This window comes from Labeo rohita, chromosome 17 (assembly GCF_022985175.1).
Source record: "Labeo rohita strain BAU-BD-2019 chromosome 17, IGBB_LRoh.1.0, whole genome shotgun sequence".
NCBI classification, from domain to species: domain Eukaryota; kingdom Metazoa; phylum Chordata; class Actinopteri; order Cypriniformes; family Cyprinidae; genus Labeo; species Labeo rohita.
The window spans coordinates 22,274,106-22,296,132 of record NC_066885.1 but is presented as its reverse complement, the minus strand read 5'-3'; the positions used below and the strand labels follow the sequence as shown (position 1 = coordinate 22,296,132).

General features: G+C 35.8%; 1 protein-coding gene across 1 annotated transcript in view; it reads right to left on the bottom strand.

Annotated features, from left to right (window-relative positions):
* Positions 1–1,410: 1,410 nt before the first annotated feature.
* fut8a (fucosyltransferase 8a (alpha (1,6) fucosyltransferase)) overlaps positions 1,411–22,027 on the bottom strand; it is a 93,783-nt gene continuing 73,166 nt past the window's right edge. The window contains exons 4-11 of the mRNA XM_051133730.1: positions 21,447–21,565; positions 19,189–19,351; positions 18,234–18,348; positions 13,427–13,664; positions 7,717–7,963; positions 5,271–5,447; positions 4,565–4,715; positions 1,411–1,837 (exon numbers count right to left, since the gene is read on the bottom strand). Coding sequence (XP_050989687.1) covers positions 1,505–1,837; positions 4,565–4,715; positions 5,271–5,447; positions 7,717–7,963; positions 13,427–13,664; positions 18,234–18,348; positions 19,189–19,351; positions 21,447–21,565 — 1,543 coding nt within the window. The 3' untranslated portion in view covers positions 1,411–1,504. The remainder of the gene's footprint in view (positions 1,838–4,564; positions 4,716–5,270; positions 5,448–7,716; positions 7,964–13,426; positions 13,665–18,233; positions 18,349–19,188; positions 19,352–21,446; positions 21,566–22,027) is intronic.

Below are 22,027 nucleotides of genomic sequence, written 5' to 3'. Positions count from 1 at the left end.
ACAGACCACAGACCCGGCGAAAGCATATTTTATCACAGCAATGGGATCAAAAATCACCTGCTGGACCCGTAAGACCACCTGTAAAATCGAGTGGTTGTACAACGACTCTGGCACTGGATGAAGTGTAGTGAACTACCGCTTTAATACGGTTCCGTCAACTAGTCACAGATGATCGACAACTCAATTGGGAGTTCAGAAAAGCTCAGGAAGTCAGTTCGGTTGTAAAATATATGGGTGTGACTCCAGTTTACAATTGAAGCAAACTGTGTGTGAATACAGTAAAATTTAGAGCTCTAAAACAAAACTCTGCTACTGCGTGAATACAGGCTAAATATACAAAATTCCCTTGAGAATTTTGTTAGGAAGGAATTACTTGGAACAAATAACTAACAATGTAACACTGTGTCAGCGCAATAATAATAAGTAATTATCATCTATATGTTCAATTACACACTAGGGTACTCCCAGACACACATTAAAATACAGACAGAAACCCAGTTTGGCTGATCAAGTTTATTTGATCTGCTTACCAAAGAGACAATGCCCGCAAACATAAAACATTGAACAACTCCTTCATGGTTAACTAAAATTTATAATGACAGCAGGTGTCATTGTTACCATAATTATACTTTCTCTTATCATCATCATCATCATCAATAATAATAATAATAATATTAGTATCATTATCTTCATATTGTGACATTTTCTTATCTGTTTTGTACTTTAAAATGTAATAACATGAAATGATCTCTTAAAAAACATGATGGACACATGGCCGTGGATAAGACACTAAGTGGAAAGGAGGGAGGAGTGTAAATCTGCGTGGAAAGGCTGGTCCGTAAGGCTCGTTCCATAAAAGTGAGTCAGTTGCCCTGACAGGCACCGTTTTCCGATCACACACACACGCACACACAAACACATGATAAACCTTACAATGAAAATAAAAACAGCTTAAGTCACATTTAAAAGCACAGTATGGCAGTGGAAATTAATAGCTCATGGGTGTGAAGAGGAGTGTCAGTTGGCATGAGAGAAACGAGTCGAGTGAGGCTAGAGTAAAGGATGCCATCATTGTGCACAAGGAGGTATAAGAGCATAGGAGGACGAGAGTAACCCGGGTTTATGGTTCCTTTGTCATGGTCGGTTTGGAGTTGCAAAGTCACTTCTTCCAGTTGTGTTCTTAAATTAACATATTCAAGTTCCCTTCATTACCCGGAGATTAATTAGAAAGTACCTACAGTACATTGCCTTCCGTTTCTGAGTTCATCCTCTTTGTTTTTAGTCTTCCACAACCCTGATTGACACTTCAGGGGGACTCAAAGTCCAAGCACCAGAGTTAGGAAGGTGTCCCAAAACCCTGTGAAGAAACCCTAGACAACACACAAACACACATACACAAACACATTCACACACATTCACCCACACACAAAGTGCATTCCCATCCGGGTGGTCCAGGGTTTCCTCATTTCATGAACAAGAGTATCTGCACTGTCATTGTCTCAATCTACGGCTTCTTCAGAAGTTTGTCAGCTTCTGGGTACGTGGGATACTTCACTGTCTCAATCTTCTCTTTGACTTTATAAGAGGGGTAGAGGCCGGTACGGCCCGTTTTGCGGTTGATTCCCTTCGAGTATCCATCCCAATGGTTGCCCGCAACACCGATCACATCACCAGGCTCGAGCGGGATGTCGTCGCTGTTGCGTGGTTGGTGTGGGTAGATGGCGATCTGGTTGTGGGCGTTCTGCCCACCGAAGTAGTAGATGTCATCGAGGGAGTAGAAGAAGGAGGAGGCGTCTGGGTGGAGAGTCTGCATGATCTCATAGGCCACTCGACACACCTGCGCACAATGGAAATGAAAACAAAGACACATTCACAAGCTGCTTTCAAGCAGAATATTCTGAGCAGAGTGGAGTTGAGAGGATATGCAGGTGCGCCTGACAAAGATGAATGGACTTTACAATGGTTAAGCGCTACTCGTGAAAAGCTGAAGTGAAGATTAAGGTCTATTAGAACAAAGTACCCACAGACTGCTCATGAACAGTCAGAAGCATACGGCACACAAAGACGTCAAGGACTCATATTTAAAAACTTGGATCTGACTAGATCTCTTGTTGACAATACATCATGCTGCTATAATGATGGATTCAGAAGAGTCACTGGAAAAAATGTGTCCTTTCTAAAACCGGACACGCTGTACAATTTTTATGGTTCTTTACGACTGTTGATAAGTCTACAACAGGGGTAGTGAACCCTTCTCCTGGAGGGCTTCCGTCCTGCAGAGTTCAGCTCCCACCCTAATAAAATACCAGAACTTGGTAGTCAGAGTGCTCAGGGTTACTTGAAAATAACAGGGTTTGAATTGAAGTCTGCTGAAACATAGTCCCTCCAGGAGCAGGGTTGGCTACCCCTGCTCAGACTCGAGTGAGATCTTGGTTAAAAGTCTTTGTACACTGACATACACGTCTTTTATGTCAAAGTGTATGATATATGTTGTAGCAAAGACTTTGCTCCCAATCGTCCTGTTGAAAACTTGTTGGAGCAATCTCACTACTCAACTGCGACTCAGAAGATTGGTCATTAAAGGGTCAGTGCACTTCCAGAATAAAAATTTCTGATAATTTACTCACCCCCCATGCCATCCAAGAAGTTCATGTCTTTCTTTCTTCAGTTGAAAAGAAATTAAGGTTTTTGAGGAAAACGTTCCAGGATTTTTCTCCATATAGTGGACTTCAATGGGGATCAACGGGTTGATAGTCTAAATTGCAGTTTCACTGCTTTTTCAAAGGGCTCTACACGATCCCAGCCGAGGAATGAGAGTCTTACTTAACGAAGCGATCGGTCATTGTATAAAAAAATGACAATTTAGATACTTTTTAACCACAAATACTTGTCTTGGACTTTGTTTCTGATGCAGCAACTTGTCCGCATGCAATATGGTTGATGCAATATGGTTTGTCTTTGTTCTTCAAGCAATCGTGGGCATTTTTATAAGGATTAAGTATACTTATAATGCAATGCTAAGCGGCATAGCCTTTATAATACTATAAAATAGTATGATTTCTGCCTCATTCTGTGATATGAAGCAACGTCTGATCGCAAAATGTTATTTCAAACACTTGACTATGTCATAAAGTTAATTTGGAGAAAAAGCATGTCAATAAATTATATCTTTGTTGGACAACAGGTTTGTAAACAGGCTCAAACACACCCAAAACTGCATTGCACACTTGCTACCAGTACAGTTTACGTTATTCAAGGCTCAGATCGATTTTTGTCGCACCTTACAGTTTTGACAAAACCAGTTCATGTGGATTGTAGATTGGAGCTCCTGATTTAGCCATATACTAATTTCACGTCCGCCTTCAGCATGTCACTCCGCACTGTTGCACACAAAAATACTTCAACAACTAGACTTTATTGTTATTATTGCAGGAAGACTAATCGTGGAGAAAAATTGTACTGGTATATCGCAAACGATAAGATATCGCTCATCCATAAATAGTACGATTCAAAAGGTTATCTCATTTTCTCCTCCAACTTCAAGAACATTGTTGTTTTACCTTTTTTTTTTAAAGGCCGATTAACTTTCTATGCACGTTTGCCTTGTAAACACTGGGTTGGTACTTCCACCTACGTTACACGTGACCGTTCTACTATGACTACATAACGTTTGAATTTGAGCTAGTGCAAGACGACCACTTTTTTTTTTTTGTAAAATGATGCTTTGCTAGATAAAGACACTCATTCCGCGGTTGGGGTCATGTAGAGCCCTTTGAAGCTGCATTGAAACTGCAGTTTGGACCTTCACTGATGATCCACTGATGAACCCGCTGATCCCCATTGAAGTCCACTATTTGAAGAAAAATCCTGAAATGTTTTCCTCAAAACCTATCATTTCTTTTCGACTGTAGAAAGAAAGACATGAACATCTTGGATGACATGTGGGGTGAGTAAATCATCAGGAAATTTTTATTCTGGAAGTGAACTAATCCTTTAAGGCAATTAGTCTTTTGGCAATGAATATGTCACACTAAACAATCAAATATTAGTGATCTGTAAAATACAAATAGTATTTAATATAATTGATTTTGGCGGCCAAAATCGACAGCCAAAACTGCACAGTGTGACGTGGGCGATTCCTGGCCAGAATATATGGGCCAGACTTTCTGCCGATAGTAAAAAGTTTGGATCTGCAAGACTACAGACATCAAGACTGGCATGAAAGCTAAAATCACAAGCCACAAAGACCGCACTGTACCCGAGAGTGCTTGTGAAGAATCTATCTAATAAAAAGCTGAAGATTAACATAAAGTGGACTGTAGAAGAAAGAAATGACTAAAAACCCTAAAGCAAATCCCTGAAAGAATGTTTTAAAAAGAGTAACAAGAAGAAATTAAGGGTTGTCGAATGCTCAAGTCTTATTCCCATAGAACTGCTGTGGGAGTTTTAAGCACTTCAGGCAAAAAAAACCCTGTCACACAAGTGCAGAGTTCAAAAAGGGACAAAAAGTCAGTGTAGGAGACAAACAGAACAAAAACTTCTTCAAAAGTGGGTCAAACTGTACCTGTGAGGAGAAGGTGCACACTAAGAAGTTGGTACTGGAGAGGAAGTGGATATCCAGGATGACTCCTCTCAAAGAGTTTTCAGTGTAGCGGTTGTGTAGCCCAGCCGACCATGAAATAGAATTATCACTAATAAATTCATAATCAGGGTACCTGTACACAAACACAAAACAAAAGTGGGTTAAAAGGCCCTCTGTGATGGCACTCCTCCAGCTGTGTTCCAAACCTTAGTTGCTGGCAACCTACAGTTTACAGCATTTTTAGACATCATTTCAGGCATGACGTTCATGACGTCAATGCTTTTCCAAACAAAGAGTCTTATGAAACACCTCGTTTTGTCAAAATTCGAATGCAGTAATTCTAATGTGTTGAGATACTCTCATGAATGTGCATCAAAGACTGACACAGAAGAGAAGAAATTGTTGAATGAAGTTATTTTTCTCGTATTATTCTCATAGATTCATAAAATTAATGTTGAACCACTGATGTCACATGGACTATTTTAACAATGTTCTTACTGCCCTTTCTGGGCCTTGAACATGTTTGTTGTGTTCCTGTCTATGCAGGGTCAGAAAGCTCTCGGATGTCATAAAAAATATCTTAATTTGTGTTCTGAAGATGAACGAAGATCTTACGAGTTTGGAACAACATGAAGGTGAGTAATTAATGAGATGAGAATTTCGTTTTCATAGTATAAAGTGTACTCACTTAGATTTGGCCTCTTGCAGTAGAGAGGGGTCATCAGTTGCTAGGTAAACCCGTTTCTTGTCCACATGCATGCGTTGGGCCAGACTCTGGTAGTGGTCCTCAACATGCACCATGTACTCTTCTATGGGGTGGAATGCCGCCTCCGTCCCTACCTTATCTGTCCGCCGCACATGCACCCTGGAGAGAAGAGCAACACCTGGGTCAGCCTGATTGTGTGCGTCCGCGTAAGAAAGGGATTCAAGGTCGACAAAGAACAGGAAAAAATACAGACCAGCAGAATAAAATTTCTTTCTTTTTTTTAAACAGATGTTTAAAGGTTTTGCGCTTTGGGGTGCCGATTTTCTGAAAATGCCAACCATTATGTGTCTATGTGTGAGTGTGAGGACGGGGCTGAATAAAGAGACGACAGAAAGTAAGAATGGTGTGTGTGAGAGAGATAGAGACAGAAAGATGGCTGTGAGTGGTTGCGCTCCCAGTAGAGAGCAAAGTGGGTGTAAGTGGAGATTGATTGTTGGAGCAGTGGTGGTTTGTGTGAAAGGGTCTCTCTCCTTCTTTTCTTCTCCTCCCTCCTGCTCTCACACATAAATACATTCAAAATCTATAAGAGCCTGTTTCCTAAGCTTGGGGTTTTCATCATACCTTTAAACAGACGTTGGCTAATTTCCATTAACTTTATGTATTTATACTAAACTAATGATCTAATATACCCCCTTTAAATACATAAATAGGAAATACAATGCATTAAGAGCTGGGGGGTGATAGTCTCGCGTAGCCAGACCTTCAGGCTGATGGCTGAAGGCCTACAAACTTTGTCCACTTTGAATGGCCAAGATCCACCCAAGAGGCCATTTGACTGACAGGTAAAGCAACCAATCACGTTTCGTTTTGTGGCACGTTTAGGGACGTGGACATGTCGTTACAATAACAGACTGGTGTGTAACATATTGGACATATTTTAAAGATTCTATGCCGTGAAATTTAAATGTTTCACATACTTCTAAAAATCCAGAGTTTAGCTGATAATGATACGCACTCATCGTCACAGCTGTAAACATGACAGCTTTCTTCTTCGATGAGGGGGTTTGGCGTCACGACATCTTTGTTTCCAGGCGGAACGTTAAAGAAAGCAACACACACGTCTCCCAGAAATCCTGTATAATTTAACCAATCCGATGATGACTTCGAAACTCCTTAAGTGTTTCCAGGGGCACATTCAACCTCAAACACAACGTGCACAACGTTTTGCTACGGTTTCCGGGTTGAACGACATGTTTCATGGAAACGGTGTGCAACAAGGTTTGAGATACGTTTTCTCTTGTTTGGTGGGTGTGTCAAAAATGTCAGCCCAATCAGCAGCTCAGGGTGAAAACTTTTTTAATTTGAAGATCACGGTAGATTGAACTTATTTTGTCTTCTGGGAAACATGTAAGTATCTTCTGTAGCTTCTGAAGGGCAGTACTAAATGAAAAACATATTATACTTAGGCAAAATAAGAAAAATGTACACATCTTCATTCTGTTCAAAAGTTTTCACCCCCCAGCTCTTAATGCATTGTTTTTCCTTCTGAAGCATCAGTGAGTTTTTGAACCTTCTGTAATAGTTGCATATGAGTCCCTCAGTTGTCCTCAGTGTGAAAAGATGGATCTCAAAATCATACATCATTGTAGGAAAGGGTTCAGGGAAAGAATTTGTGGGACCTAAAGGATTTTTCTTGAAGAACAGCAGACAGTTTAACTGTTCAGGACAAACAAGGGACTCATGAACAACCATCACTAAAAAAACAGCTGTGGATCATTCAGATACAGGGTTGCCAGGTTTTCACAACAAAACCTGCCCAATTGCTGGTCAAAACTAGCCCAATAGGGTTTTGAGGGGGGTCCCCAGTTAAAAATAGCATTCCAGGGGAAAAAAAAACATTTTTTGTCGGGGTTCCCCTGGTAAATTCATATTTCAGGGGCTAAATATGACGTTATAGGGGTTGCTTCAACCCGCGGACATCAAAAACAAACTGCGGTAATAGTGTTAAAGTAGCCCAATTCCACAGGAAAACTGCAGATCTGGCAACACTGTTCAGGTAGCAACACAGTATTAAGAATCAAGTGTATGTGAACTTTTGAACATTTTTATAAATTCAACTATTATTTTCTCTTGTGGACTATATGTAAACGTCTCTAAATGTGAAATATCTTATTCAGGTCAGTACTAAATAAACAATAACAAGCATTTTGTATGAACCCTCTTATTATGGTCAAATAATTAACATTTTGCAGATTTTGCAAGGTGTGTGTAAACTTTTGACCTTAACTGTAAATTAATAACATTATTAACATAGTAACATAGCAAGCATATTCTGCCTCAGAAAGCTCCACAGTGAAATACAGTGAAATATGTAGCATCTGAGTGGTTTTGATAGCCTGATGTGATGCTTTGATGTGTAATGTCTCACCCAATAATGGGATGCTTGAAGCCCATCTTGGCGGTGGCCTCTTGAATTTCCTTCAACAGCCAAGCCTGAGGGCGGATCAGGTACTTGACAAACTGAGACACCCACCACACAGGTGGGTCTCCGTGAAGCCTCTGAAGCCGGTCTGCAAGGTCTTCAGGGATGGCCAGGGGCAGGTAGGGGGGACGAGGGTGCAGGCTATCCACAATAGGCAACTCGATGACCTGAACGTCCCGATCGTTTGCTTCACCTGCAGACAAACGCACAAGATAATGAGCGGAAAAAATAGTAATGCACTGGAGAAATGAAATCTAGCAGTATGGACTGTAAATTGGCCTAACATGCTTTTCTAGTATAAGATTAATTTACAATTATCAAGTCAATAAAGCTTGACAGAAGAGCTGCTTGCACGGAATAGAGCGCGGGGGCTGAAAACACGAGAGCAGGAGAAGAAAAAAGACACCCTTAGGCCATTTCATGTAGGTATGAAAACAGATATGAATGCTTGGTGAATACATTAAAAGTAGGCGGCAAACTGTACATTACAGTATATTACATTACATTAATGCCTTTGGCAGGCACTTGTGTCCAAAGTGACTTACAGTGTATTAAAGGTGTACATTTTGCTAGTGTGTATATGCCATATTCTTCAAGCGTGTTCTCGCATTAGTGTGGTGGCAACAAACCTCAAGGGGGCAAGATGATGGAGTTCCCTTCAGATGTCTGGGCCATTACACTGGATGTGTTATTATTATGTGCTTACATTCACATACATGCCAAGAGTATGTTTCAGGCCTTAGGGACCACAATATATTGAATGCCATATCGGACTACTTTTTGATTACTTTTAGATTACTTTTGATCTAACTTGTTTATCACATTATTTTAAATAGGCTCATCATGTATGTTACGGAGTGAGAGATGAGAGATTCGTGACAATGTACTATATTGATATACAAATACAAGGAGTAAGAAAATGTATTTTATTTGTTACAAAATAATGGAATATATTTGAAAGATTAAAAGATGAAAAAGAGAAGAATCAACAAACTATGAAGAATTTATTGCTGTAGTGTGAAGAATATGTATTCATGTAATCAATAAAAAAAGTAACTGTAGTCTGATTAAAAGTATTTTAAATTGTAATTGAATCCAATACAAGTACAAGTAAAATTTAAATAAGTATTTTTAAATTTTGATTATGTATTCGAGATTACATGTAATCTGTTACTACCCAGCTCTGTATCAGTAATAATTTAATTAATGTGTATTGGTTGTTAATTGTGCATAATATGTAATCACGTAATCACTAAAAAGTAACTGTAGTCTGATTACAAGTGTTTAAAATGTAATTTCAATCTAATTACAAATATTTGATTTTTGGATTTTGATTATGTAATCCAGATTACATGTAATAAGGTACTACCCAGCTCTGTATTAGTAATAACTGAATGTGTATTAATTGTGTATAATATGTAATTATGTAATCAATGAAGAAGAACTTGTAGTCTGATTACAAGTATTTTACATTTTATTTTATATCAGTAATAATTGAATAAATTAATTGTTAATGGTGAATAATATGTAATCATGTAATCAAAAAAGTAACTAGTCTGATTACAAGTATTTTAAAATGTAAATTAATCTAATTACAAGTACTTCATCTTTGGATTTTAAATCAGTTATAATTTAAAAAATGTGTATTAATTATTAATTGTGAAAAATATGCAATCATGTAATCAATAAAAACGTAATTACAAGTATTTAATTTTTGGATTTTGATTACGTATTCCAAATGAAATGTAATCAGTTACTACCCAGCTCTGTATGAGTAATAACTTAAAGTGTATATGTAATCATGTAATCAATAAAAAGTAACTGTAGTCTGATTACAAGTATTTTAAAATGTAAGCAAATTACAAATACTTAATTTTTAGATTTTGATTACGTAATCCAGATCACAGTTACTACCCAGCTCTGTAATAATTTAATAATTTAATAAATGTAATAAATGTAATCCTAATTTAATAAATGTCATCTTTAGTGAATATCCATTTTTCATACTGTACATAATATTTTGATTCCTAAAAATTACATATACATGCAAATTGCATTAGCGGTTGTCGGCATGATGAATAGATGCCCGTACACTGTAGATCTAGATCAAAAGGCGATAACTACTGAAAAATCTATATTGTTCAACAGTTGGCATGATGTAATAGAAAAACCTTTATCAGGAAAAAATGTCTTCAAAGAGACTGTGCATGCCAGGTTTAAATTATGCCTTATGCAGCATTAAATGTTAAAAAGTATTTTTCACACAAAGAAGTGTTGAAGAAACTCCCCAGCCGTTCTTATATAACCTTGCTGTTAGGCTCTTTGCATGGGGATGAGGTTTTTCCAGCCCAGCACCCCTCATTGCACTGATAAACAAAATAACTCTCTCTCTCTCATCCTCATTAGAGCAGCAAGAGAATCTAAATTACATCTTGTCCTTGCATCCTGATGAATAAATTGAAGGGGGGGGCTTTAAGGGAGGAGGCTTCTTTATTATTTTTAATTCATGTGTACCGCTGAAGCGACACTGATTCATTTTAATGCTGCATGTGTGTTTGGGTGTGCATGTTACCAGGGGTATTTTCTCTAACTGCCAACAGGATTATCCTGAAGGATTTGGTCTACCCTTTGACCCCGTGCGTGTCATAACTAGAGGCATTAACAGGGTTATGTTATGTACGTTACTGAGAACCATCTCTCGAAAGCTCCACTACAATTAGGCTGCAATTCATTTGGGCACCGTCAGTATGTGCGTATATTACGAGAATCCAAGATGTTAATGCTAATGTGTGAAAACGGATGGCATGGCGCTAGCAACACCAAGGTCATGGGTTCAACTCCCCGGCCCACTTCGAGCTCAGTGATGAATATATTGTAAGTCGCTTTGGATAAATGTGCTTGGCAAATGCATAAATGCACTGTAATGAGTTAGAATAGCATGTTTAATATAACTCGCTTGCTCAGTCTCCATCTCTGTCAATCTCGCTGGTCCGTAGAGTGCAGAAACTCAGGCTTTAGGGCGAACTAAGAGAGATTGTGTCCTCTGGGAGGAAAGAGTGATGGGAAAGCGCTGCTTTGTTTTGAGGTCATTTCTTTCATGTTTTAAAGGCAGACTCTGCTTCCCCTCCGCTTTGCTTTCAGAGCACAGCAGGTTCACTCCAGCTGTAGACAGATTCCTCTGAATGCTGGGTTTAGACTATTAGACAGACTCTTTCACAGGGCCAGTGGATATAAAAATGACCATTAGTATGTTTTCCACCAAATGCCCATTATTTAACAAATGTTTTTGAATATGTTTTTGAAGTTGCATTTATAAAAAACAATCACCTGACCATCTCTTAGACTGACATTTTAAACCAGAGAGATTCCAAAAAACACGCACTGAGAACAAAAATGGAAAAATATTTAATTATATAAAATAAAAAAGTAGGGATGCACGATAAATCGCACGTGATTGTCACGCGCATCTCGTCAGTAAAGCCAGTTCTGTGTTTAGTAGTACATCTCTATCATGTGCTTTCAGATGGAGTGGCATTTAATACACAGAGCCGTAGATCACTGACAAGATAGGGAATATTGCGTTCATTATCGCAGATGAATCGCATTCGATTATGAATGCAATATTGCATAGCTTGTCATCGAACTACGGCTCTGTGTATTAAATGCCACTCCATCTGAAAGCATTACTAATCACAGAACTGGCTTTACTGATGAGATTCACATGACAGTCGCATTCAATTTATCGTGCAGCCCTATAAAACAGCCCATCCCTAATCTCAACACAAGAAATGTTTAAATTGACAGGTGATCTGACCAATCATAATGGAATCTGGCATTTTGTCTGACAAACAAACCAGACAGGAGAGTAGATTAACGATGGAGGACTTGTGAGTACTGACGTCTTTCCGCAGTTGAGACAAGATATCTTCTGATGTTCATATTTATTTTGTGCTATAACTAGTAAAGAGAAAAAGTTGATCGGTTGACGTGTCGCTTGAGCTGAGGCAAAAAAATGACAATATTTGAAAGCTGAAACTTTGTTTTATACCAAAAGTAAAAAAGTCTTGTCTGTGGATGCATTGTTAGTTTTCCCTCTGCTCTGCAATGTATTTTCATTGCATGTGAACAAAGTGTGGTGTCACAGCGCCATGGCTTGTCAGATGTATCCCAATAACCAGTAAATGACTGACAATAAAAACACTATTTTAAGCACTAAAAACGTTTTAAAAAATTTAATTAAATTCAGGCATTATGATATTATAATGTACACTGTAAAAAATGGATATTCAGTCATACATTTAATAGTGCTATTAAATTAGTCTTTTAAAGATGCACGAACAATAAAATATCTATATAGATAAACACAGTTAATATATCCAATGTACACACTGTAAAAAATTATAATATTTGCTGACAGCAGTATACTGTGCTTTCATAAATTTACTAGAGACTTTGCAAAGAATCTGTTACTGAAGGATGAAAGAGCACAAACCTCTACTGACTAAGTAATGAATAAAGAGATCATTCATAGCTAATTTACCATTTTAAATAAGCCCTGCTGTTTTTAGCTTTCTTGTTTTTTTACGTTTTTTAAAGAAGTCTTTTCTGCTCATCAAGGCAGTTTATTTGATTTGAAAAAAATACAGAAAAAAAAACGTAACTTTGTGAAATATTATTGCAATTTAAAGTAGTGGTTTTCTATTTTAATATACTTTAAAATAGAATTTATTCCTCCAGTCAGTGTCACATGATCCTTCAGAAATCATTGTAATATGCTGATTTATTATCAATGTGGGAAACATTTGTGCTGCTTAATATTTTTTGGAACCTGTGATACTTTTTTTCAGGATTCTTTGATGAATAAAACTTTAAAAAGAACAGAACTTATTTAGAATATAAATCTTTTGTAACAATACGCACTACCGTTTAAAGTTTGGGGTCAGTTCTTTCCTTCTTTGTTTGAAAGAAATACTTTTTACTCACAAGGATGCATTAAACTGATAAAAAGTGATAGTAAAGACTTATATTATTAGTAAAGATTTCTATTTTAAATAAATGCTGTTCTTATCAAAGAATCATAAAAAAAGTATCACAGGTTCCACAAAATAAATATTAAGCACCACAACTCTTTTAAACATTTATAATAATAATAATAAACAATTCTTGCGCACCAAATCAGCATATTAGAATGATTTCTGAAGGATCATGTGACAGACTGGAGTAATGAGGCTGAAAATTCAGCTTTGCCATCACAAGAATAAATTACATTTTAAAATATATTAAAAACAGAAAACAGTTATTTTAAATTGTACTATTTTACCATATTTCTGATCAAATAAATGCACTTATTTACATCATGGTGCAAGTAAATTACTTCTTTCAAAAGCATTTAAAAAACCCCAAACTTAAAACTTTTGCAATTCTAAATGATACCAGAGCAAAAACAGCCTGCTTAATTCTAAAACTCACAAAGGCAAAAAACACATTATAAGTGGAGTTATAAATGCTATAAAAATGAATAATATGGCCTATTTAAGCAAACAATAATTAATCATTTAAATAAATAATGCGATTTAGTTACATTTTTTTAACCTCGTACAATATGTTGTGTTGTTTATGTGTTCTGTGTAATTTGAGGTGCATGTGTGTTACTGACCAGACCAGTGTCCAGTGGAGGCCCCCGTGCGGTCAGAGCAAGTCTCGCTGACGGGTTTAAAGACAGTCTCCCATCCACCGGTGGCATAGCGCCAGTTCTGCGACTCCAGTATGAGTGTGCGCTGTGTGCCATAGGCAATCATGAAGCAGTAGACCACATGATGCAGCTGGCAGCCGTAACCACAACCCTTATTGATGTTACACACCAGCTTGCGAGCCTTGCTGCAGTCCTGAGGGTTCTGCAGATACAGATCAGTAGAGGGAGAGAGAGAACTGAAGGGCTTTCTACACATACAGTGGACACTTTTAGACAAAGAAAGCATATTTAAAACTGTCTGAGGCTGTGGTATATGACATTTTTTATAGTTCGACAGGTTCCTTGATCTGCTAGATGTCAAGAACACCACGTGAATTTGCATTTGACAGCTCAAGTGTGACTTCTGTTCTGTTCTGTTTGTGGAGCGGTTGTTTCATACATCTTTCTAGACCACCAGTGTGATAAAAGTCATGATAGAATACGAAAAACAGTTTTTTGAAACTCTCCAGTCATCTCAAGCATGAAAATATTTTTAGCATGTGCTGAAGGAAATGATAAATTTGGCCCTAACACTAGAAGAATATAATGCCTGAATGATCTTGGCTGGATGAAAGAAAGAAGACGAAACAAACAAGATGGAAAATGGTCCGTCTATCTATCGCTGTTTCTCTCGTACTGAGACAATAGAGAGGCGAATGACTGGAGTAGAGAGAAAGAAAGGAGCAAGAGAGAGAGCATTGTAGATAAGAGATGGATGACAGCAGTGTAGTGAGACAGACACAGGACTGTCATTTTTCATAAGAGACATGGCTTCTTTGTTATCAACCTGTCTGTCTCTCACACACAAAGTAAAATACACTCCATCACTTTAATCACACTCCAGCTCTCATTACCGCTCCAACCTGTCTCTCTGATGGAGAGCATTGACACAACGCTATTAGTCAAAGTTAACATAGTTTTAGTAGCATAAAAGTTTGCCCCTAGGCCAAATGAGTAGGTTATAATACAGAGCAGTGTTTTCCAATCTTTGACCCATCAGTAAGGACCAATGCCAAGGCTTCTTACGTATATATAACACACTGCTGTTCAAAAGTTTGTGATCAGTAAGATTTTTAATGTTTTTAAAGAAGTCTGCTCATCAAGACGTGTTTATTTGATTAAAAATACAAAAACAAACTGATATAGTGAAATATTATTGCAATTTAAAACTTTTTTTTTATTTTAATATACTTTAAAATAGAATTTATACCTGTGATGAAAAGCTGAATTTTCATGAATAAATTTCATGAATAAATTTCATGAATTTGATGAATAAAACGTTAAAAAGAACAGTATATATTCAAAACAGAAATATTTTGTAACAATATATACTACCGTTCAAAATTTGGGGTCAGTACATTTTTTCTTTTTTTCTTTCGTTGAAAGAAATTAATACTTTTACTCAGCAAGAATGTGTTAAATTGATAGAAAAGTGATAGTAAAGACTTTTTGTTACAAAAGATTTCTATGCTGCTCTTTTCAACTTTTTTATTCATCAAAGAATCCTGAAAAAAATATAACAGGTTCCAAAAAATATTAGGCAGTACAACTGTTTCAAACACTGATAATAAATCAGCATATTAGAATGATTTCTAAAAGATTATGTGACACTGAAGCCTGGAGTAATGACTGATGAAAATTCAGCTCTGCATCACTTGAAAAGATATATATTTCAAAGCATATTAAAATAGAAAACTGTTATTTTAAATTGCAGTGATATTTCATAATATTATTTTTTTTTCTGCATTTTTGATCAAATAAATTGAACATTGAGGAGCATAGGAGACTTAAAAAACATTAAAAATCTTATATAATTAATATATAATTGATATACTTGTTTTGAATTGCTTTTAATCACTGAAATAAATATGTATATATGTATGTACACTACCGTTCAAAAGTTTGGGGTCAGTACATTTTTATTGTTTCTTTTTCTTTTTTTCTTTTTTTAAGAAATTAATACTTTTATTCACCAAGGATGTATTAAGTTAATAATTAAAAGTTTATTAAAAGTTAATAATACATAATTTACATTGTTATAAAATATTTATATTTTGAATAAACACTGTATTTTTAAACGTGTTATTGATGAAAGAATCCTGAAAAAAAAAATTACAGGTTCCAAAAAATATTTGGCAGCACAACTGTTGATATTATCCAACATTGATCATTCTAATAATAAATCCGCATATTAGAATGATTTCTGAAGGATCATGTGACACTTAAGACTGGAGTAACAGCTGATAAAAATTCAGCTTTTCATCACAGGAATAAATTCTATTTTAAAGTATGTTAAAATGAAAAACATTATTTTATATTGTAAAAACATTTTGCAATATTATTATTTTTTTTAATCAAATAAATGCAGCCTTGATGAGCATAAGAGACTACTTTAAAGACTATTACAAGTCTTACTGACCCCAAACTTTTGAACGGTAGTGTATATATATGTGTGCGTGTGTGTGTGTGTATACACATAATTATATTTGGGTCAGTATGATGTTTTTGTATTTTCAAAAAGTCTCTTATGCTAACCAAGGATGCATTTATTTTATTAAAAATACAGTAAATAATAGTGATATTGTGAAATATAAATTAAAATTTAATTATGTTTAATATGTTTTCACACTTTCATGTAAAAACACTCTTGTATGATAACCTTATTTTTAGAAATTCTCAATCATATATTTTAGAAAACAGAATAAGGCAATATTCTGGAAATGCATTTTTTCCCCATAATCTGTTTTATTTTTCCATACTTATCCAAAACTAGAAATGACTAAAATCAAATTCCATACTTTTCCATAATGTGTAGGTATCCTGACTCTAACTTACAGACCCCAAACCTTTGAACATTAGTCTGTATTTACAGTACACAACAGCGTCAAGTAATAAACAGACTATTTATTTTGTAACAATAATTTACCACAGAAAAGACATTGTGGTTGGCACAAAGTCAAACCATTCGAATTCTAACTGCACCTAAACCCATATTTAATATTTTTGTGAACCAGTAAAGTCCATTTTGGCATTTATTTCATTTGGTTAGCTTCTACTAAATGACTTGAATAAAAAATGAATTTGCAGCTACTGTAAAGTTTGACTGGAGGTATGGCCTTGAGCTTTAAAGTAAATGATATTGAAAGCCTATTAATAACTAAGCCTATTAATTAAAAAGATAAGCCTATTTATTTTGTTCTCCTATTACATAGCTGTATTTTATTATTTGCGCTCGGCACTGCAGACGTGTGACCCCTTTTTAGTTCATACCACTGCTTTATGAAACGTAAAGATAAATATGCAGTTACAAATGGAGATTATCAGGTGAAAGCATCAGCTGTTTAAAGCCACAATGTTCTGTTGACATTCCAACCGTAACTTCAGCACATGACTGCGGTTTATAGTCTTTCTGCAGGAGCCGTTCAGACTGCGGGTTAAACACACAGAATCAAGCTGAGCTCTACTGATTACAGCCTGTGTGCTTGTGCGTGGCACTGCATTGTGTTGCAGCTGAATGTCAGTTTAGTCTCCAGTGTGGAGTCAGCGCAAAACAACCGCCCCATCCCATCTCACAGAGAGGGACAATATACGGCTGTCCCGCCAACTGCAATATAATCACCCCTCTCATTGATATATGGAGAAAGGGAAGGAAAAGGTTGAGTGAATGTGATCCTGCTCAGCCATAGACCAGATTCAAAACTGAAGCCATATTTAATTTGAAAAGCAAACAAAACACGCAGTCAAAACCAAGATTTGAAGGTCGGAAGTAAAGCTAAAACGCTTTAGACATGGAGGGACCCCAATATTAAAATTTCTCAAATATATACACTGGATTCATTTTGTAATTAAATGTACATTCATAAAAGAAAAAGACTAATAGGCTGTTGAGGTCAAAAGTTTACATACACCTTGTAGAATCTGCAAAACGTTAATTATTTTAACAAAATGCATGTTATTTTTTACTTAGCATTAACAGAAACACAATGCATTAGGAGCCAGGGGGTGAAAACTTTTGGAATTTGAAGATCGAGGAAATGTAACTTATTTTGTCTTCTGGAAAACATGTATGTATCTTCTGTAGTCTCTGAAGGGCAGTACTAAATACCAAAGAAATTGACATTTAGGCAAAATAAGAAAAATGCACACATCTTCAGTCTATTCAAAAGTTTTCACCCTCTGGCTCTCAATGCATGGTTTTTCCTTCTGCAGCATCAGTGAGCATTTGAACCTTCTGTAATAGTTGCATATGAGTCTCTCAGTTGTCCTCAGTGTGAAAAGATCTCAAAATCATACAGTCATTGTTGGAAAGGATTCAAATACACAAAAATGCTGTAAATCCAAAGAATTTGTGGGATCTTAAGGTTTTTCTGAAGAACAGCACGCAGTTGAACTGTTCAGGACAAACAAGAGACTAATCACTAAACAAAAAAACACAGCTGTGGATCATTCAGGTAACAACACAGTATTCTATCAAGTGTATGTAAACTTTTAAACAGGGTCATTTTTATAAATTCTTTAACTTTTGATGCACTAAGTGAATGTGTTCACAAATCTGAATTAATCTTTTATCCAACATGAGTCAAAAGATTCAAGTTATGGCGCTGAATCAAAATCTCAGTGACTAATTCCATCTACTCTGGCTAAAGTCGGGGGTCAAATGAATGAAAATGTCATAATAAAAACCATAATGAAAGAAAAAAAGAAAAGGGAAAGGTATGTGTATGCGGTATACCTGTAGGTATGTGATTCTGTTCTGTACAAGGTCAGACAGTTCTTTAGCTTCCTTCTCTCTCCAATCTCCAGCACCGTCGGCCTGGCTCAGATGATACAGGTCTGTCATGATGGACCTGAAGATCACAAAAAAGAGCACTGTAAAACATCAGCATCACACTGTTTCTGCTAATTAAACCGTATCATTATGGCTAATTACAGAGTATTTTGTAAAGAAATAATATTAAATTAGTTTTACAGTCACAAACTAAAGTCGGCCTGACCTATGCACTACTAATCATCCACAACAATTAAAACCGCCCTAGTAATGACTTCGGCTGTTCAGCACTACACAGACTTTTTTTTTCTGAAGTGCGAGCAAACGCACTGATCTAAACATACACACCCATTAAACCTCAGTAATGGCATTACTGCCACATGAGATTACAGCTGTTTAGAAGGAGATTAGAGATGGAGAGAATATTTTCCTCCCTTTAATAAAATATAGCACATGATTAGAACAAGTTAAAATGAGCTTTACGATGTAAAATCTGCATATATGTGCATTGTGAATATGCATTTCTCCTCTATGCTGGTTTCAATAGTATTAAACAGTTATTCATCTCTTCTCTTGTAAAATAAAATGTTTTGAGGGCTTACATATTTAAATTGTGGTGAAAAGCCCCTGAAGTGAATTTCAGTTATTGGTCTAATGTAGATTTGATGAGAGTTGCATAGGGATCGGCTAATCATTTTAATGGCATCCTAGCAAACTGTTTATATAACTTTTTTTTTTACATCTACAGTTGCATTTGATGTTCATTTTATTACCCACAATGGTTCAGATCGAGAAATTATTTTAATTTTTTCATTCAGTTAAGGTATTTGTCATGAATGGACAGAATACTGTTTTTGTGTTTAGAAAGAGAAATGTCTATATGAGTGTATTTCTGATGTACTGAATGTGTGTGTGTAACCTCTGCTGGTGTCCAAGGTCCTGCAGGAGTGTGTCCACATGTTTCTGTAGTGCTCCAGCCTCCACCTGTCCTACTTTCTTCAATTCACTGCGTACGAAATACCAGAGTTCCCTCACGCCGTTCTCCACCTTCCTCCTTAGTTCCTCCTGGTCCTTTCCTGGGCCTGCACACATGCACAAATATTCATATTATTAATGGTTACTACTGAGATGAAATACCAGGATAAATCAGTCAGGTTCACTTGTCACCCAACATCTGTACATTTTGTGAAGATTGGCATGGGCTCACAACCATACTCACCTGACACAGATAATGCACCTAGTGAAAACCTAGTCATGTAGTCTGTTTCAATACTTCATATATTACTAAATGACATACTGACGCACTATTGGCGCCATATGAAAGAACGTGGGTGTACTGTAGTCTGTGTGACCTGTCTGTGTGAATGCACAAAGATGTGTGTGGGATTAAAAGTGGTGTCATTCAATAAGGGTATCAGCGGCCGTAAGACAATCCAGCACACGACTGTGATCCTGTATAGTGACGTATAGTGTTCCACTAGTTCTTCCTCTCAAAAGATCATTCAGTGCAATACTATAAGAGCTGCTGACCCAGAAACCAGCCATGGAGGATGTGTGTGTGTGACAGGTTCAAAGCTTAATAGCATCATAAGTTAACCAGTATTCCTGGATATTCTGCTGGTCCTCCACATAGTGTGTATATATATATTATATGTATATATCTGTGTGTGTGTGACAGAAGGCAAAGGTTAGCTTGAGGACAATTTACACAGACTCCCTGTAGTGATACGACCGTCCTTCACTGTGAACACTTTCATACACACACACACTTTTCATCCATATTAAAAGGTTCCTATTAATTTGACACGTTTCATCTTTCCTTCACTCAGCATTAACAGCAAGCCATTACAGCACATCTGAAAAAGAGCTGTCAGCCCTCACACACTCACACACACACACGTGTGTGCATTACTTAACTATATTTTAGGATGCGTGGAAGGTAACTAAATTTGACAAAATCTCCTTTTGGAAGTGGTTAGAGATATCCTTAAAGGTACAAACACTAATAATGCTAGTTTCTATTTTTTTTTTGTAGAGTTGCAGTTTGGTTTGGATTAGTTATATAGATAGATTTGTTTTATATATTAAAGAAATAATTTGAATTAAAATGTACTGTAAAATAACATAAAATAAAATGAAACAAATCTTTGTGTTTTAAGGCCTACAATAATCCCTAAACTAAACTAAACTAAACTAAACTAAAATAAATACATTCTTTGTGTTTTAAGACCTACAATAATCCCTAAAATAAAATAAAATAAAATAAAATAATATAAAATAAAATAAATCTTTGTGTTTTAAGGCCTGTAATAATCCCTAAAATAAAAATAAAATAAAATAAAAGAATAAAATAAAATAAAATAAAATAAAATAAAATAATACATCTTTTTGGTTTAAGGCCTATAATAATCCCTATAATAAAATAAAATAAAATAATAATAAAAAAAAAAATATATATATATATGTATATATTTTGGTTTAAGGCCTATAATAATCCTTATAATAAAATAAAATAAAATAAAATAAAATAAATCTTTTTGGTTTAAGGCCTATAATAATCCTTAAAATACAATAAAATAAAACAAATAAAATAAAATGAAATAAAATACATCTTTTTGGTTTAAGGCCTATAATAATCCCTATAAAAAAATAAAAAAATATATATATATATATATATATATATATTTTTTTTTGGTTTAAGGCCTATTATAATCCCTAAAATAAAATAAAATAAAATAAAATAAATCTTTGTGTTTTAACGCCTATAATAATCCCTAAAATAAAATAAAATACATCTTTGTGTTTTCCTATAATAAGCAATAAAATACAAAAAAATAAATTTAAATAACAATTTAAATAAAAGTTTGCTTTATATATTCAGGAAATTAATTTTAATCTTTTAGTTATTCTTAAAACAATTATACTTTTACGAACCCTTTGAATTTTTCAACAATAAAAAGAAAATTACTAAAAAAAAAAACTTCATATAATAAGATTTTTTTTCCATATTAAATCTGCCTCCAAAAAATACAATTTCTGACTTTCTGAGTTTAGCCACTAAAAATGCTGACAGGTAAATTTTTGTAAAATTGTAAATTTTAATATTTTTACATTAGCCTTTACATAAAAACTACAGAATTGACTAGTTCATTTAGATAAACGTGTTTATTTACATACCATCAGCAGGGAGGCTGCGGTAAGAGTTGATCTTTTCCTTCGCTCTAATAAGTTGTTCTTCAAGGCTGCGTAATTTACCCACGGTTCCGGGACCACCATCGGCCTGTCCGTCAGGTAACCTGGAAGACACAGAGAGAGAGACAAGTTAGCATGACCATTGCCTGGGGAATCGCCGTGTTCATACTCTCTGCGTTAACGCTTGTGAACATTTGAGCTCTTGTGAGCGAGAGTGAACGTGCGGCCTACTGGGTCAAGGTGAATTGTGGTTGGCTAATTTCCCAGGGGTCTTTGCTCCTTGCTTCCAGTGCCAATTTAAAGCAATGATCAGTTGCGGCAGGCACTGCGGGCAATTCATTTGGTGGCAGGGGCTATTCATCACACACAGACACACAAACAGTTGACCGAAGCCTGCCCAGCGTGGGCTCCTGATGTCCAACACACACACATTTTCATTTTATAAACTTCATTACCGACAAACATCCCGAGACTTGAACCTCCATCATTCCCTGACACTTCTTTAGATAAATCGAGTTAATTTATGAAATGACTTCCTTTGGTAGACAACAGATCCTGCATATTCT